This window comes from Penicillium argentinense (genome assembly GCF_028826775.1).
Source record: "Penicillium argentinense strain IBT 30761 chromosome Unknown utg000011l_segment0_segment0, whole genome shotgun sequence".
Lineage (NCBI taxonomy): Eukaryota > Fungi > Ascomycota > Eurotiomycetes > Eurotiales > Aspergillaceae > Penicillium > Penicillium argentinense.
The window spans coordinates 1,420,121-1,437,434 of record NW_026622670.1 but is presented as its reverse complement, the minus strand read 5'-3'; the positions used below and the strand labels follow the sequence as shown (position 1 = coordinate 1,437,434).

The 17,314-nt window shown below is 52.8% G+C and overlaps 8 protein-coding genes across 8 annotated transcripts; 4 read left to right on the top strand and 4 right to left on the bottom strand.

Annotated features, from left to right (window-relative positions):
- Positions 1–109: 109 nt before the first annotated feature.
- Positions 110–4,163, bottom strand: N7532_011548 (uncharacterized protein; the record flags this gene model as incomplete). The annotated part of the gene is made up of 4 exons (XM_056624039.1): positions 110–3,174; positions 3,282–3,484; positions 3,534–3,652; positions 3,708–4,163. 4 exons carry the CDS (start codon positions 4,161–4,163, stop codon positions 110–112), a joined length of 3,843 nt encoding a protein of 1,280 aa, XP_056469027.1.
- A 1,486-nt stretch (positions 4,164–5,649) lies between these two features.
- On the top strand, positions 5,650–6,633 carry N7532_011547 (basic secretory family protein; the record flags this gene model as incomplete). The annotated part of the gene is made up of 1 exon (XM_056624038.1): positions 5,650–6,633. One exon carries the CDS (start codon positions 5,650–5,652, stop codon positions 6,631–6,633), a length of 984 nt encoding a protein of 327 aa, XP_056469026.1.
- Positions 6,634–7,129: 496 nt separating this feature from the next.
- On the bottom strand, positions 7,130–8,341 carry N7532_011546 (mitochondrial 54S ribosomal protein mL44; the record flags this gene model as incomplete). The annotated part of the gene is made up of 1 exon (XM_056624037.1): positions 7,130–8,341. One exon carries the CDS (start codon positions 8,339–8,341, stop codon positions 7,130–7,132), a length of 1,212 nt encoding a protein of 403 aa, XP_056469025.1.
- Positions 8,342–8,638: 297 nt separating this feature from the next.
- On the top strand, positions 8,639–9,030 carry N7532_011545 (uncharacterized protein; the record flags this gene model as incomplete). The annotated part of the gene is made up of 3 exons (XM_056624036.1): positions 8,639–8,661; positions 8,723–8,905; positions 8,973–9,030. 3 exons carry the CDS (start codon positions 8,639–8,641, stop codon positions 9,028–9,030), a joined length of 264 nt encoding a protein of 87 aa, XP_056469024.1.
- Positions 9,031–9,167: 137 nt separating this feature from the next.
- Positions 9,168–10,489, bottom strand: N7532_011544 (uncharacterized protein; the record flags this gene model as incomplete). Its single annotated transcript, XM_056624035.1, has 3 exons — positions 9,168–10,030; positions 10,092–10,352; positions 10,417–10,489. 3 exons carry the CDS (start codon positions 10,487–10,489, stop codon positions 9,168–9,170), a joined length of 1,197 nt encoding a protein of 398 aa, XP_056469023.1.
- Positions 10,490–10,859: 370 nt separating this feature from the next.
- capA (adenylate cyclase-binding protein) lies at positions 10,860–12,669 on the top strand (the record flags this gene model as incomplete). The annotated part of the gene is made up of 4 exons (XM_056624034.1): positions 10,860–10,906; positions 11,025–11,283; positions 11,338–11,639; positions 11,694–12,669. 4 exons carry the CDS (start codon positions 10,860–10,862, stop codon positions 12,667–12,669), a joined length of 1,584 nt encoding a protein of 527 aa, XP_056469022.1.
- Positions 12,670–13,519: 850 nt separating this feature from the next.
- On the bottom strand, positions 13,520–15,868 carry N7532_011542 (uncharacterized protein; the record flags this gene model as incomplete). Its single annotated transcript, XM_056624033.1, has 2 exons — positions 13,520–15,478; positions 15,581–15,868. The coding sequence occupies 2 exons, from the start codon at positions 15,866–15,868 to the stop codon at positions 13,520–13,522; spliced, it is 2,247 nt and encodes a 748-aa protein (XP_056469021.1).
- Positions 15,869–16,502: 634 nt separating this feature from the next.
- Positions 16,503–17,181, top strand: N7532_011541 (uncharacterized protein; the record flags this gene model as incomplete). The annotated part of the gene is made up of 2 exons (XM_056624032.1): positions 16,503–16,629; positions 16,703–17,181. 2 exons carry the CDS (start codon positions 16,503–16,505, stop codon positions 17,179–17,181), a joined length of 606 nt encoding a protein of 201 aa, XP_056469020.1.
- Positions 17,182–17,314: the final 133 nt, after the last annotated feature.

Sequence of the window (17,314 nt, the reverse complement as noted above, 5' to 3'; positions counted from 1 at the left end):
ATAGGAAATACATGCGAAGACAGGAAACAAGCCCACAAAAATAACAACGGAGGGAAAAATGAACTATGTGCATTATCTTCTCCAAAAGTATCCAAATGCCGCGTTAGCTTCACTGGGATCGGCGGGCCATGAAGTAGGTGAGCAAGTTGAGCGAGCCTTCCCCGGCCGGCTGTGTGAGCTTCTGCACGCGTTCAAGCCCGAACTTCAGGTTCAGAAGAGTGCACAGCTCAGTGGCCTGCTTGCGCACCCCTGGACGGCAGTGGTTAAGTTGCTGGCTGACCACAGCTCCCACGCTGGCGAGAACCTCATCGGTAATCTCGTAAGAAGCTTGCGCAAGTGCCTGATGCATGACAAAAAGTCCCAAGATGATTGATCGGTAGGCTCCTTCGCAATTAGCATCATCCCCAAGATCTAACCCTTGCAGCACACCATTGATAGAAGTTGGGGCCGGGATCAAGGAGACCAACTGCTCGGCCACCTCCTCCAGGCAAGTGACAAAGTGTGAGTTTGACTCGTAGTGCCGACGGGCTCGGATGAGAGCTGCCATGGCAGGGATATCGTACTCATGGAAAAGGTCATTGGTTCGGATGAGCATTGAACGAATCGTAGCCAGTATCTGGGTCTTCACATCGTGGTCCTTGCGATTGATGGGTGCAGCTTCGAGCTCATTCAACAAAGCCCCGAGGATTGCGAAATAGTCTTGCTGTTGAGAAATAAGCTCCTCGCCGTGGTATTGGAAGAGTCCTTGGAGTTTCCGATATCCAGAAATGTCCATGTTCTTTGTTCCAATTCGACTGAGCGCCTTGGGAAGCATCTCCTTGGCATTAGCAGGGTCCTTCGAGCGAGGGCTTGGGCTGCGGTGCCGTTCTGCCCATTTACGGCTGCGACGCAGAGTTTCCTCTCCTGTAGATTGAGCCAGAGATTCGTAGGAGCGTTGCCTTGAATCCACACTTCTAGCTGTCGATTCATTCAGTGGTACCTCCTCCAGAGCACCGGGCTTGGCTGCCGATCGAGGAGTAACTGCATACTCTGGGACTTTACTAGGCAAGGACGCATTCTCGCTGTTGGAACTCTTTTCAGTCATGGCTTCTCTGAGAGGCTCTTGTGGCAGCGCAGGGCTTAAGCCCGCGCCCTGTCCAGAAGGTACGATGTGGAGACGATTTCTTGAAGGTGAGGGGCTGCCTCGAAGAGGTGTCCTCTGAACTGAGGACTGGAAGTGGTTCTCATTGACCATGGTTTCCTTGGTCGCACTCCGGCGAGGAGTCAATCCGATAGATGGATTCTTAGTCGGGGTTTCCAAGGCCGCTGGAGTGTGCGTCGTGGTATCGTCGCCCGACTTCTGTCCATCGGCGGCATGGCGTGGTGTTCTCACAGTGGATCTAGCGGGTGATCTCACAGGTGACTGCCGTGGCGTGAAATTTTCGACAGGTGCAATATCGGGCGTCTCGGTTCCAGCAGCAACGGGAGTGTCGGGGTCTTCATAGATGACCATCTCATCGGGCTGGGTCTTTGGGACAGGCTCCGAGTCTGATTCCGGGCCTGGGTGATGGAGTGGCACAGCGGAACCCAGGTTGGGGGTTTCTGGAGAAGGCTGAATGGCAGGCTCTTCGTCTAGCGAGAGGTGCTGCGGCTCCCCGATATGCCCGGAGACATCCTCTGAGTAAGGCTCGAAGTTCTGCTGGTTGGAAAGTGGCGGATGTGAGGTTGATAGCGGCGGGCTTTCCAACACAATGGGATTTGGCGAGGTTTGTTCTTCCGATGCAGTCGCTGAATCACCATGGGAATTCTGCAGCAGGTTTTGATGCGCCATGCTGTCATCAGAATCGCTACGCACACGACTAGCCACCCCAAGGTCTCCATGGGACTTGGATTTGGAAAGGTCCAGCTTCTTGGGTTTCCCTCTTGTTGTCCCAGTCTGTCCAGCCTCATGAGGTCGAAGTCGAGGAGCGCTGATTGGCTTCGATGAAGGTGTCGACGCTTTAGATCTCACTGATCTTGGGGAGCTAGCTGGCGGCTTGCTGGATGACTGGGCTGCTCTAGAGCTCGGCCGAGTTGCATAAGGATCTGCCGTTGCAGGGCGGCTCAGTTCAGCACGTCGTGGTTTCATTGCTGGTCGCATGGGCGCAGAAGACAAGGATGATAGAGGTGCGCCGGTAGGGACCGTTCTTGCTGTAGACTTAGTCTGTTCTGGTGCCTTAGTTTCGGTGAAAGTGGGCTGAGCAGACTCTGGGCGAGATGGCATGTTGGCTTTCCTCTTGGCTGCAATGGCTTCTTTCAGAGCCGAACGACCAGCTCCGGGGCCACTAGCACCTTTTCCAGAGGATGCGGGTCCCCTTTGCGTCGCGTTCGGGTTGGATGGGTCTTTTTCCAACAAGTTACGTGACTTAGAATCGAGATCAGACAAGATAATATTTGCCCGGTCCGGCCATACGCCAAAGAAAGTCCAAAAGGTGCTGCGGTTTGCCTCTCGTACTCCCGGATTGGCGTCGCCAAGTCCCTTTTTGAGAGACTTCTCGATCAGATCCAAGCCGCCACCATGCTCAAGTGTGCTTTTTTGATGGGCCTGGCGAGAAATCAAGGTCCGAAGCCATCCGGCGGCACAAAGGCGTAGCTGCAAATTCTTGTCCTGCGATGCCCAATGAACATGCTGAAGAATACGGATATTGAATGTCACATTGCCAATGACGGCGTCGACAGTCGTTTGGCCATTTTGTGCCGCGATCTTCTTCAAAGATCCACACAATTTAATCAGGTTCTGCATCATGATCTCTACCATCCCGTCAATTTTGGGACCGCAGACCTGAGCAAGATCCTGGATCAAGAGGCAGCCAGCAGTGCACAACGTGGTTCTCAGGGAATTGGCAACCTTGAAAATTCCATCCAGCAGGGCCTTCACACCATGCAAGAAAGCCTGGCTGAAGTCATGGGGCGCATTGCCACGAGTCATTCTCCGAAGGAGGATGACACTCTTCTCACGCTTCATCCAATTGTCTTCAGATTCTTTCCCATCAAACCAATACATCATATCGCGCACCGTATCTTCAACGTCCCGAGACGATGACACTAAATATGGCTCAACGCCATCCTCGTCTGAAGGATTGTTTTGGACAACAGGTGCCTCAGCTGGGGTCTTAGGTCGGCTGGGGGCTCTGCCGGGGCAGGAGTCGATCGATCCTGGCGGCCTCTCGATGATCCCGGTCGGTTTCTAGTAGTCTCGCGGTCTATTCGGCTGTTAGAAGCGTCTATCGCAATTGTATAGGATGCAATTCGGGAAAACTGACCTTCGTCGTGCATGTCAACAGCATGTGAGCGAGAAGACATAACGGAGATCGGACGTTCGGCACGAGAGATAGGTCGAGCTGAGCTCTCTGGCTCTCCTGGTCCGAGTCCGATGCTTGAAAGGATCGCATTGGCAATAGATTTCCTCACGCCACGAGCAATGAGCTGTTTTTGTAGATCTGATTTGGCTCTCGCAGAGCCATTTCTGAGTCAAGTTAGGATCAGTTGTAAATGAAATGACGAATTTATCTTACTTGAATAATTCCACAACGACCGATCTGGCCGTGTCTCGAACGGCGCTGTCGGCATCCTCTAAACACGCGACCAGCGATGGTACGTACTGGCGGAACAGCAAGCCGTGGTTCTTTGTCATCTGCGATTTTATATGTTAGACGTCTAATCAGATATCGAGGTGCGAAGAAACGTACAGTGGACAGCCAGAGCATGCTCATCTCCTTGGCTCTGGGGTTTTTACCCACGAGAGCGCACTGAAGCACATAGTATTCGGATTCTTCGCTGGAGTGCGACCAAAGTTCCGTGAATATGGACGCCGATTGAGCGCGCACACGCTCCTTGTGGTCTCCCAGTCGCTCCAAAAGTAATGGGTAGAAATTCCGCGCCTGGCTGAGAATCCATTGCTGTTGGTCTTGAATCGACAGGCGCTTCAGGAAATGACCCAATGTGGAAAAGCCTGCGCTGCAAACCGAGTAGTGTTGAGAGTTTATGGCAAGCCGCAGGGTATCAAAAATGGTTACGATCGCGCCTTCGGGGACATTTTTCTGTTTTATATCGGATTTGATGGCGGTCAGATGGGCGACTCGGGAGTCAATCGAAACGTTGGGGTTTTTGAAGACCGCCAAGAGTTCTGCAGCCTTTGCCTCCATTTTGGCGCCGATGAGAGGATAGATTCTTGTGTCACAGACGAATCATAAGAGGCACCACCTGTGACGGCGTAGCAGGTGCAGCCCAGTCCGGTTTGAGGGGAAGACGCTTGCAATGAGATCCGGCAGCGAGCACGAGGGGTCCAATCAAGTCGCGCGACACTGTTTGTTTCGAAATACTAGTCCAATGTCTTAATCAGTGAGTTAAACTGAGTATTGACAAGCATGGATCAACAGGAGGTGTGTCCGCGGACGGGAGAGATCCGTGGTGTTCGGGATGCGACCACGGCGGAGCGACACAGCGGAGATTTGGCAGGTATGCGCCAAACAGGAGAATCAAGGAAAGCGCAGTAAGGAGACTGGTGGGAAAGCACTTACCAGTGGTTTTTGAGATGGGGGGGTCTGAAGCACGGGCACGAACAGTGAACTGGTGGACGGCTTAGTGGGATGTTTGGAGATAGGGAGAGTCAGACTTCCCACTTAGGGAAAACAAGGGGCGATAAGCGCGGATAAGCGCGACTCCACTGATGCGCCCTGGCAAAGGGAGTCAACGTCAAGGGGCCTGCTTTGAAGGTGACCTGGTTCAAGGGAAACCAGGAGAAATAATCAAGGAGATGTACTTTCTGTGAATCCAATAACAGCAGCAGCAGAGTGTTGGGAAGGGTTCAACCGTGGTTGGGTGCAGAACCAGCCCAATCGCCGAATCGTTGTTTTGTTTGTGGCGGTCGCAAAGGGCAACCACCACGGCGTCATAGATCGCTTGCACCCACAAAAATACAGGGAAAAGGCTAGATGATTCTCTTACATTAATCAGTATTGTTTGTAATGCAATATGCATTTTCGAGAAAGAGACCTATCCTATCGACCTCTCACATTGGCCCAAGCTGGTCTTTGGTACTATTAATTGGGTCTGGTCAGATGATTACACAATGGCCTTGGGAAATCAGACGAATTTGGTAATTCGAGAACACATGAAATGATTTTGAGCTAGTGATCTTGACGGCGCACTTCATGTGACCGGTACATTGCTAGTTGTGCTATCACATCGGCTGGCGTCGAGATAATTGCCATTGAAGTTGTAGGTGTCGACCTGCACTATCACAGGTCTCTCCTATATACATCCACCACATGTGATGTGACTCAACGCTGGTAATGTCCTCCACTATGGGTGCGGTAGATCAAATACCTCACACTTTCAGCATCGAAAGACCGACCAACCGAGAACACCCACGCCGACTTTGGAAGCTAATTTCCTGTTAATCGAACGGTGAGATCGACGAACCGATGGGTGGAGGCTGAGTGGAGCGGGCGCCTGGTCAGCTCCCCACCTTCCGCAGCGTCGGCGGCGTGTAGAGTCGATCGTGTCTCAGCATCGACACAGCCTCGCAACGATTCGATCAAGAAAAATCGGCTTGGACAGCAGGTCCGGATCCCTCGCACATATATACCCCCGTATATCTTTTATAAGATCATCCATCGGCAGGAGGTCATGACTGAACTGACCATGACAACCACTCCAGCCCCCGCTCCCTCCGCCGCCCCCAAGGCCAATCTGGAGGTCGATGTAGAAGCCACTCAGCAGGAGGTACAAGATGAGAAGCGCCCAAAACAAGGCCAGAGCGGCAAGCTGTTGCGACCAAAGCTGCGTCTTCATGTCGAGGAGCTGCGCCATCAGTCGTCAATCTCGTTCTTCAATTTCGTCCCCGATGTGACTGCGACTCTAGATACTGCCCTCGACAACATCGTCAGATATCTATACACATCTCCCGAACGGGGTTCAACAGAGTCGCACACGAAAAACAGCCCGATATGGCCACCTTTTGATCCCTCAATCCCGGCCACGCGTTCTGTCACACTCTTCCTCCGCGACTTCGGTGGTGTCGCTTATACGACCGGAACCGAGCTTGACAATGACCACAAGGAAATGCATCTCTCGCTTCCGTATGTCAAGCATTGCACGACGCTCGCAGACCCCCCTAGAGAATTGGTTGGAGTCCTCACTCATGAACTGGTACATTGCTACCAGCACACCGCACCACCAAAAACCGATCAGGACTCCAAGAAGATCCCCCACCCTCCAGGAGGCTTGATAGAGGGTATTGCGGATTTTGTCCGCCTGAAGGCACATTTGGATCCACCGCACTGGAAGAAGCCGCATTCGGCATCTGAACGGGCGTCAAACTGGGATGCCGGGTATCAGCACACTGCGTACTTTTTGGCGTGGATTGAGGATGTCTGGGTGGGCGAGGGTGCTATTGGCATGCTGAATGATCGATTGCTGAGAGTTGGATATGTCGGAGAAGAGAAAGACGAAGTGAACTCCGACCAAGCAGGATTCTGGAAGGGTTTGTTTGGCATGGAGGTTGCAGAATTATGGGATGCATATGGTCGATATCTTGATGTTAGCCATGAGACTGCTAATGACAAGAAGGCGTGCGGCAATTGGGAGGATGAGATTCTCAATGCGGCTTGAAGCAGAGCCCACTCGTGTTTAACCCTAAGTTCCAAGATCCTCTTACTTTAAGCAGGCGGCGTTATTGCTGTATCAGATAAATGAGAAGAAAGTCTGTGAAATGGGTTTATTCTTGTAGTACATGTAATAATAGGGGCACTTCTATACACCAGTGCCGAGACCGATAGCCTCGGTGGACCCTCATTTTGACCAATTCCTAGCTTGGGAGAGGGTCGTAGCTAGACATAAAAGACACAATGCGATGGGGGGAAGGGAACAAAGAAATCAAGGAAAATTCCAAGAAAAAGAAGACATCAAATGAATCGAGGAATCAAAATTCCCATACTGTACAGTATCTCCAGTCATGCAAAAGACAGGAAAAAAAAGGCTCTTTTCCCTGACCTGCCTCCCATGCGAAACCATAGCACCGGAGAATGTGGAAAAGTAGAACAATAAAAAGACATGAAAGAATATGGCATTCCGCACATTCAGTGGAGATGGGGTTCTCCCGCCTAGATTAGACGATCACCTCGCCCACGTCGACGTGAGCAGGCTTCCATGGCGCAGCACCCTCCTCTTCCATGGAGCTGGGAACGCGCGGGTTGAGAGGGCTATACAGGTACCATCCCTTCAGAGCAGCGAGAGCAGCACGCTCACGGGCCTCAGCCAGGCTGGCGCCAGCGCCCTCGCCCAGCTTGTCCTGACCAGAGAAGACGCCAACCACAAAAACGGGGTGTCTGCTCTTCCGACCGGTTTCACTGACAATCTTGGCAACGGGAGGCTCGAAGTTCTCGCGCGCACATAGCCGGGCGAGATCGCGGGCGGGCTGGGAGAAGTTGAACAGCTCGGAGATGTTGAGGTGCCGGGAGAGAATGTGTTGCTCGAAGAACCGCTTTGCAGCGGGTCGTCCAGCATGTAGGTAGATCGCACCCATGACGGCGCGGACGAAGGTGGCACTGGCCATCTCAGTTGTGACTCCCTCATTCGAGGCCGCAGAACCCTTGATCGCGTCGCCAAACTCGTCGTCATAGAAGATTTTGGAGGATACAGTCATCCTCCAACCCTTCTGAGCGGCATAAGGCCTTGGTGATTGCAGCTGGGAAACTTCATCCACCTTGGTTCCGGGGTCGATCCTCTTGAACTGCAGCAGACCAGGGTCGACCTCACCACCAGGCACAGTAGCCCAATCAACACCCCATTCTTTCGTCATCGCGGCGAGAGTTTTGGGCCCGACATATGCATACATAGCAGCGAATATAACGCTCAAAGGCAAACGGGGATAGTTGCAAAGAAGGTGCTCGGAGGTATAGTGGGTAAGGAGGTCGTGACCAAGAGTGGCCAGCGCTTCATTGTTGAAATCGGCATTGCGGTCCGCGGATGCATCGACCAATGTACGCGCGAGGGTTTGGACGGGTAATCGAGAAGGGAGGTACAGTCGAGCGTGGAGGGCGGCGAGTTTGGGGGACTTGATCGCGGCGTCGACCGGAGGAGAGGGATATTGCAGTTGCGTCTTTCGCTTGTGAACACGTCGGACGTGACGCATCATCCCAGGGTCTCCAATATCGACATGTTCAACGTCATCTGGGATAGAAGTCTCGGATTGAAGCGGAGAAGCAGTCGATTGAAGTCGCAATCCAGTAGAGTAGAGTTGTTGATGCAGCCGACTACCAGCCCGAGCCCGCGGCGAAAGGACTGAACTGCTCCATCGTTGGAGCTGCAGCCTCTTCATCTGGGCGAATATGAATTAAAAAGGCGGTAAAAAGTCGAAAGAAAACAACAGACTACGCTGCGTTAATGGGATAGGGAATCGAGTCGAGCGGCCAATTCACGGGGAGAGAAAAGAGAAATTGTCGGCAGTCACGGGATTTGATGGTCGTGTGAACTGACGCTATTCCTATTAAGGTGCTAGTGGCTTGGCATTAGACCTTCGAGCGACGGCAACTTCGGCTTCAGCCCGCTTTGCGAGATCAGTCCAGCCTTTCCCTCTTTACGTCTCCACAACTCTTTCAATTGCATCTTGATCACAATGGGTGGAGGTGGAAAGATCCCGTGCGTCTGAAAAAATACCACCGTGAATTAGCGACGAATTCTGACCGATCTTGCTGCGCAGGTACCCCAAGGAAGTCTGGTCCCCCGCGGGTGGTTGGTACGCCCAGCCGGCCAACTGGAGGGCCAACACTGCCATCATGGGCGCCTTCGTTGTTGGAATTGCTGCCGTTGCTTTTAGCATCAGTGCCGACCGCGAGCACCGCGACAAGATGCCCGAGCCTGGCCGATTCTTCCCTAGCCGATAGTCAGTCTTTTCCGCCCATGCATGCCCTGACAAACCACATGCTGACCCTGGTGTTTTTCATTTCTAGCTGGAGCCGACAGATCCGGGAGCACGAGAAGCAGCAGACTGCCCAGACCCCTCAATAGGCGAGATTCTGAGTCTTGGACGGCAGTTGGTGGAGGATTCCCAGCGTGAAGGAACATTTTCTTCCAATGTTTTTACTATCATTTCATCATTTCCTGGATGTACGACAATAGAGGGGCGTTCCCCAATCAACCATTGATCAATTGGTCAACAGGTGTCTCTGGGGAGACTCCTCCAATGTCCTAAATAATCGCTGCGTGTACAGGCGGACCCGTTCCGTGAATTCAGACTGATTCCACAATTCCTTGCCATCGCTTGCCTCAGATATTTGCGGGACACCAATCTGCTCTACCACAAAGCCCGCTGCGACAGTGGCGCAGATGAGTGCCATAGGCAGATCTTGACGCTCGCCCCAGGAGACCATTCCTTCTTTCCATGCCTTGGACTGTGACAGGATGGACTCTATAACTCTGAAGGGTTCGCGGCCAACGGTCACCATTCCTTGAGCTAGTGCACCCAGGAATGAGTTGCCTGCACCTGTAGGATCAAGTACAAGACTGGCACTTGAAGTATCGGGTTGATGATAGGCCGGTAGCCAGATTTCCTGCGCCCTGGAGTAGGCGTAGCTCCCTTCTTTCCCTGCCCGAATAACCAGACAGCCATCTCCAGTAGGTCCAATGCCGGATGCAATGATCCGCTTCACCAGTCGCCGGCTTTCTTTGCTTTCCGTGCTCCATCCAGGCTGCTCGAACATCATACCCAGCTCGAGATGATTGGGACTGACCACATCCACCACACGGTTAGCCGCGAAGAACTTTTCTTGTTCTTCTGGAGTACAAAGGTCGGGCACTGGCTCCCAAACAAAGATAGGTCGTTCCGGGGCATGTTCTGTCGAATAAACTTGGCCTGCATGTCGGAGCTTATCACGCCGGTTGAGGATATCGTCTACAATAGATATACAACGCGATGGTGAGCAGACCATGTGGAAAGTCCGTGACCAGACCTGGGTATCTGAAAGCATATGAGGCTCCAGCCTTAGTTTAGGAGTAAGGTACTTGAAATCTAGAGTCTTGGTGAGCCACGCGCATTTCCCTTAAGGCAACGAAAAAGAACTTGAATGTACCTCGCTTCTCATTTGGATGATAACCATTCCAGGCCTTCGTGGTCAGTCGGCTATGATCTTCTCGAATCACACAATCCGTGCCCCATGACTGGATCGCTGCCAGAGTCTCAGGTGGGAAGTCGGATCCAACATCGACAATCCAGCTGACTGCTCGTCCATGCGCCGAGCCTGCCACCAAGCGGGCACCTACAACAGCAAACGAGGCAGCACCTCCGAGAACATTCTTGACGCCTGGTTTTGAGCCGCCAAAGTCAATGTCATCTGGCTCGGCGGATCTTGTTAGCCTACGGCGTGGCGGGGTTCGGATGATTGGAATTGAGCATACCGAGAATAAACATTCCCAAAGTGCAGAAGTCGACTTGGCCCGGCTGGGCTGATGCATCTTGATTGTCCCCCATGGCTCATTAGTAGCAATAACCACACAGGAGCTAATGGCCAAAGAACAGCGTATGAAGAGGGTCTATCAAATTCATCGGTGAAAGTTGGGTTACGCAAAGTCTGTAATTGAAATACCAAAAATACCTCGCAACGTCATCGGGCGCCGTATCCACCGGCGTAACGTACCGTTGCGGGTCGCAGCTCCTGAGGTTGACAGCTCCAGGTCCCGTTCAACCTTCCAACTTTCCCTCCATCTGCTGCTCTGAGGATTGCCAGGACACGCCGCAATTAAGCACTGTCCGATCAACTCCAATAATCCTCCCAATCTCAGGGCACCTTTCTCTCAGCGAATACCACTCCCTCTGCTCCTTCGACAACGTGTTGCCTGCCATGGCGAGCGGAAGCCACATGCATAATTTCACCACCCTCATCAAGCGGTACGTTCACCTCCTAGCAGTACTTGGGATATAGAGATTGGATCTGAATGGCAGTTTCATGTCGTCTGAACTGTACCAAGTATACCTTAACAGATGTGACTGACCCAGCCCTGGACAGGCTCGAGGCTGCCACCTCACGCTTAGAGGATATGGCCATGTCCCTAGATGACCCAAACGTCTCATCGAAGGGCATGAATGGTGCTGCTACCGCGGCGCCTGCGACTCCAGAACCACCCAAGCCCACACCTCCCCCTCCGGCAGCCCCTGCTGCGCCCCAGATCCCACTCCAGATCCAAGACTTCGATGCATTGATCAAAGGAGACGTCCAGAACTTTGTGAAGCTGGGCGAGAAGATTGGAGGCCTGGTGGAAGAACAGGTAGGCTTGCAAGCGCATATCATACGCTCCGTGTGGTTACTGACAGGCGCCTAGTCCAAAGCCGTTCTGCAAGCATTCGTTGCCGAGCGCACATACCTTTTCGTCACGACGAAGGCGAAGAAGCCCGAGCCCCAGCCTATCGAGCTGATGACAGACCTTCACAAGGCTTCTGACAGCATCAACAACATCCGGGAATCGAACCGTGCCTCTCCGCTGTTCAACCACCTGAGTGCTGTTGCGGAGGGAATCGTTGCGCTTGGTTGGTTCTTCGAGACTAAGCCGGCGGCTTTTGTCGAGGAAATGATTGGTGGAATCCAGTACTACGGAAACAAGGTTCTGAAGGAGTACAAAGAGAAGTAGGTTTCTCTGGCCTTGTCGGCAGCGAACATGCAAAATTGACACATGGACAGGGACTCAACACACGTCGAGTACATCCAAGCATACTACCAAAACTTCAAGGGTCTTTCTGCCTTCCTCAAGAAGCATTATCCCACTGGCTTGACCTGGAACAATGAGTCCGGTGTGGATGCACTGGAGGCTCTCAAGCAGATCAAGGGCGGCCCTGTCCCGGCCGGCGCTGGCGCCGTTCCTCCTCCCCCTCCCCCTCCTGTCCCATCTCTGAACGTTCCTGGTGGCGGCGCTCCTCCACCTCCGCCTCCTCCAGGCATTCCTCCGGCTCCGGCCCCGAGTGCCCCCGCTCCAGACATGTCTGCTGTCTTCGATCAGCTCAACCAAGGCGAGCAGATCACCGCTGGTCTGCGCAAGGTTGACAAGTCGGAGATGACCCACAAGAACCCGAGCCTTCGCGCAGGCTCTACTGCCCCGGAAGGCTCGAGCGCCGTCCGGGGTAAGTCTCCCGCACCCAACAAGAAGCCCAAGCCCGAGAGCATGCGTGCTCGCAAGCCCCCGCGCAAGGATCTGGAGGGCACCAAGTGGCTAGTTGAGAACTTCGAGGGCTCTGATGAAATCATTGAGATCCCTGCTCAGAAGAACCACTCAATTCTCATCTCACGCTGCAACAAGTGCATCATCAAGGTCCCCAACAAGGCCAATGCTATTGCCATTGACAACTGTACTGGCCTTTCCATTATTGTTGACTCTCTGGTGAGCAGCCTGGATGTCATCAAGTCGCCCAAATTTGCTCTGCAGATCGATGGTGTCGTCCCCACTGTCCTTCTGGACCAGGTCGATGGTGCTGCTGTTTACCTCGGTCAGCAAAGCCTTGCTACCGAGATCTTCACTAGCAAGTCTACTGCTGTCAACATCATGCTTCCTCCTAAGGAGGGAACTGACGACGATACCAAGGAGTGCCCAATTCCTGAGCAGTTCAAGAGCTACGTCAAGGATGGTGTGCTTGTCAGCGAGATTGTCGAGCATGCTGGCTGAAACTGTGCATTTCCATCTTCGCGGTTTTGATATTTTGAAGCCTTGCCTTGATCTCGGTTGTAGGACTGTTCATCTCCCTTCTTAGTAGAACTGCGTTTCCCAACCTTTTTTTTTTTTTTTTTTTAAATTATTTAGTGCTGTACCTAGCGCCTTTTGTAGATATACACTACAAGAATACAGATTCACTGTTTTCTTCTAGCTTGGTCTATTTGTAAGCTACAGGATTGAAAAATAGGAACTTGTCTTATGATGGTTCTGATATTTAGGATTGGATGATAGTACTCAGACGAAATGAATATTCACAGGAAGAAAAGCGATGGAGAGCAGATATTGGAAGAGACCATGCCCTTCGACTCTGGATCGACTCGAGGTACTAACCTGCGGTCTGTGCAGGTGAAATTGACAACACCAACTTGAAAAAGGAACAGGATTGAGAGGCTGCACTTAAAAACATTTGGGGCGATGCTGGGACCGAAAAAAGAGGGTATAACGCGTCTGAAGACCCATGCGCCTGGCACCTTGAACTGAAATAGAAAAACCGAAATGGGCAGACAAGCACGTAGCTGCAAAAACAAGCATTTTCGAACAGCCATGTGGAAGCCTGTGATATGTGAATTTGTGGGAAGTGAAGTCCAGCACACCCACAATTCTCTGTGCTTATTTGCAGAACGGACAAAGAGTGAAGAAAAAAAAAAAAAAAGAGGGAGAGGGAGATGGGAACGAAGATTATCACACTGGAATTGCCAGACCAGGGTAAAATTTCCAGATTTAGCAGAATTTCCTGACAGTCCTAGTGCTGCGATAGATTCCAGGGACGAAAGCGCGAATCGGGGCTAGGATCTCATCAAGCTCAATGATTCCCAAGCTGCTCTTGTCTCTGGACATCCAAGCTACGCAGCCTCTTGGCCAGCAAACTCTCACCAGTATCAGGGCCGCTTGGACTGGGGAGGTAGGGAAATCCCCCATACCCAACATCTCCCCTATTGAGCTTGCTGTACATGGTGGCGTCAGACTCAGAAGATAGAGCTTCAATTTGTTCTTCTGAGCTCAGATGTGTAGGAACGCCACTCGGTAAGGTGGTAGACGGACGCAGAGAAGGGATGAAGCCTTGGCCAACACTACGCCTGCGTGAAGCTTTTTCGAAAGCCAGCCGGGCACCACTCGAAGACGAAAGAGCGGATTCACGTGGCTTGTATGGACTATACCGCGGATCCGGTAGCTGAATCTCATTGCGCAATTTCTCTTTTCCATCTGGAACGCGGTTTGCAAATACCACTCGGATACTTGAATGAAGATAAAAGCGGCCACGGGATGGACAACAAATGTTGAGGTGGATGAGATAGCGAAGGGTCGGCTTGTCCTGAGGATCTTCAGTGTGGTTCAAGGATGCTTCAGGACGATCGGTTCCGTAGTTCTTTCGCGCACTCAGTGGCATGTCAATGACAGGCCCTGCTGAATAACTGCGCTGCCGAATAAAGGTCTTGGTCCCGGGCTCCATGTCTTCCAGATCATAGGGCACAAGAAAAAGCTTGACAGCAGTCTTGTTGGGGTTCTTGATTATAATTTGCAATTGACCTTGCTGGGGTATTCGGTAGCATCCACCTGGTGGGCTTTTAGGAGATTCCGACCGGCGATTCTTCTTCTCCTGGCGGCGTTGGCTCTCTGCGTTGGGGTGGACGACACGGTGGTCGTCTGACGTGGTTCCCTGCTGGGATTTGATCGGACTGATATGCCGCCTACGACGCCGGGATGGGCTTGGGTCCTCTTTGGAGAGAGAATTTTCCAAGTCGATCTGACCGACGTAAGGACTCGGGCTATCATCTGAAATTGATCGTCCACATCCAGACGTAGGGTAACTGTAGAAGAAAGCCGGAAATGGGACCGTCACATGAGGAGGGCACTTCAGGCGGCCTTTGCATTTGCCTTTTCCGAGGACACCTATCTGAGCAGTGAAATCCAGCGGCTTCGATGGGTTCATGGACATTCGACCACGTAGAATGGACTCTTCATAGGATCCTACCATCGGTGCATGTGGTTTAGGAGAAACATCGGATGCAAAAGATGGTCTTCGTGCTCGATTTGTATGTGTTGGTGACGCAGATGCCAGTTGCAGACTATAGCCTGAAGTCAAAGACCTGCGAGGAGGCGAACGAGGTTGACTATAGAAGGTATGATGCTGGTCTAACAAGTAAGGGCCGCTCATATTGACGTTATTTGTAGCTGGGGAGGACCCTTCCAACTGTCGAAATGTCTCTGGGGGTAGCGTTCGGCGCCGACTAGCCTTCTCCAAAAGTGTTGACTCGGCGGGACCCGCCCGTGGAGAGAAATCCAGATCAGTGTTGTTTGCCTGATACACTAACGGGCTTGTAGGCGCCTTAAGAACGTAGCTGGAGGAAAATGAACCCAGGGACGGCGCTCTAGAACGGGCTCCAAACATAGCCTGCGGCTCGCGGTGCTCATCGAATGTACCATGGTGTCGTCGGGGAGTTGCAAAAGTCGACGCACTATACCACGGTGTTGTAGGGGAAGTCCCCAGAGCTGGAAATGCAGAAGCTGGACTTCGCTCAGCAAAGCGCCCAGCAAAAGGAGTCTGGGGGGATTGCGGGCTCTCCTGAGATATGCCTTCTCTAAAATCGCCCGAGTGCAACGCAGAACGGGGTCTCTGGATGTCGGCCGGTGATCCCAGGTCCTCTGTTTGTTGGCCATCTTCGGAGTGTCCTGTAGCGGGCTCTCCTACTTGTTGGTCTTCCCAAGATTCCTCCAGGGAGCCGCGAGACAGCGATCGTTCACCGCTGTTACTTGTCTGTGACTTGAATCTCAGTTAGCAATCATATGATTTTGTGAGAGTAAAATAAAATGAGACCTAGGGGGTATCATGGTATTGAACTAGGGGCTCCAAAGGTTCACCAACCGTGCACTGGCGCCTCCAGGGCGATGACTCTTTGATTCGATCTATGAGTTCCTGGCGCTCGTTGGTCCACATCTTGGCCGGACTTGGGGCTGGAGATGCTGACTCCAGAGTTATATCAGATAGCCCTGCTCTGTTGCGTTCGTAAATATTTCCTTCGGACGAAAATGACTGGTATTGGGGAAATGACTGGTATTGGGGGGACCCTGTGGCCGGCTGCTGGTGGTCTTCTTGTTCATCTTTAGACCTCTGGCTCTGGCGCCGGCGATCAGGGTCGTGAAATATCGGCATTGTGGCGATAGAGCACAGACTATGAGGTCTGAAACGCGCACCCGGACATTGCAGGGGGTTGCCGACGTGGCGAGCAAGTTCGAAACAGGAACCGTCACTGCCGCGGTGGGGTTGTTCGTTGGAATGCGGTGTGAGCAGATGAGTATGTCGTCCGTGGTTCCGCCGCAGTGGTTGGCCAGGAAGAGCGCGGTAAGTACTAGGATTGCTATGTTTGTACGGCGCTACAAAGGGAGCGCGGGTTGGATCAGACGAAAGGCCGGAGGCAGGATCCGGGAGGAACGAGGTTGAAAGTAGGTCGATCTGCCCTTCGAGTCCCGGCGGATCATGTCATCTCGTGGGTCCAGATGATTCATCGGGCGCCCAAGCGTTTTCGGAGGGCCTGATCCGGCGGGAAGCCTGTGACACAGTTGGTACGGCGGTTGGAGATTACACCAGATGGAGGCAAAGACTACAGATCATGAAAGCCAGCCAAACTACTTTTTGCAAGTCGAGGGAGGAGGTTAGGCGTCGCGGTGCTGCTGGTGGGTTCCAGACCGGCGCCCGTTGACGGGGCTCGGACGCCGATCGCCGCCCTTTTTTTTTCTTCTCCGCGCAACCATCACTGCGCAACACAACACCCCCAACACAACGCAGCATGGCCCCTAAGCGATCGCGCGACGCCGAGAACGGCCCCGGGCACCGAACAGAACAACCGGAGAAGAAGCGCAAGGGCTTCAGTGTTGGCCCAGCCAACCTCCCAGACGGCACATATCGTCGCAAGAGTAAGTGGCCTTTGCCCTCGCCTTCTGTGCCTGCTGTCCGATGAATTAACCGAACTAACTCGATTGTCTACAGCTCAAAAGATCAAGACTGATCTGATCCAAAAGGCCAAAGTGAAAAAGGCATACGCCAAGATCAAGGCTGAAGAAAATGCGGCTGGAAAGCGCAAATTCATCTACGATACATACCGCGAGGAAGATGGCGCAACAAAGGACGACGACAACGGAGAGTCCCCCGAACTTCACCCGGATCGCGTGGCCATGTTGAACAAGCCGTCCCCGGAGCCTGCGCCAAAGCCAAAGCCAGAGCGACGCCCCAAAGACAAAGACGGCAAGAGAAGAGAGCGCAAGCCGAAGCCATCAGCTTTTGCCAAGGAGATCGAGATTGCTGAGCAGCGGAAACGGGCCGCCGAGGCGCGCAGGAAGGAGCGGGAGGCTAAGCAGAAAGATCGAGAGGATATGGCACGCGCAAAGCGCCCCGACCAGTTTGGCAAGCGCAGATTGGGCAGAGAGAGCAAGGTGCTACTGAGTCGGGTGCAGCGCATGGTTGGTTAGCTATGGGAATATGCGCCTGGAAATTGGACCGGAAGAAAAGGCTATACTAATAGTCATATTTATGATACCCAGTTTTTATTACTGAACCCCCATCGTGAGCGGCCTTGATTGAGGACAACATCTGTGAATATTC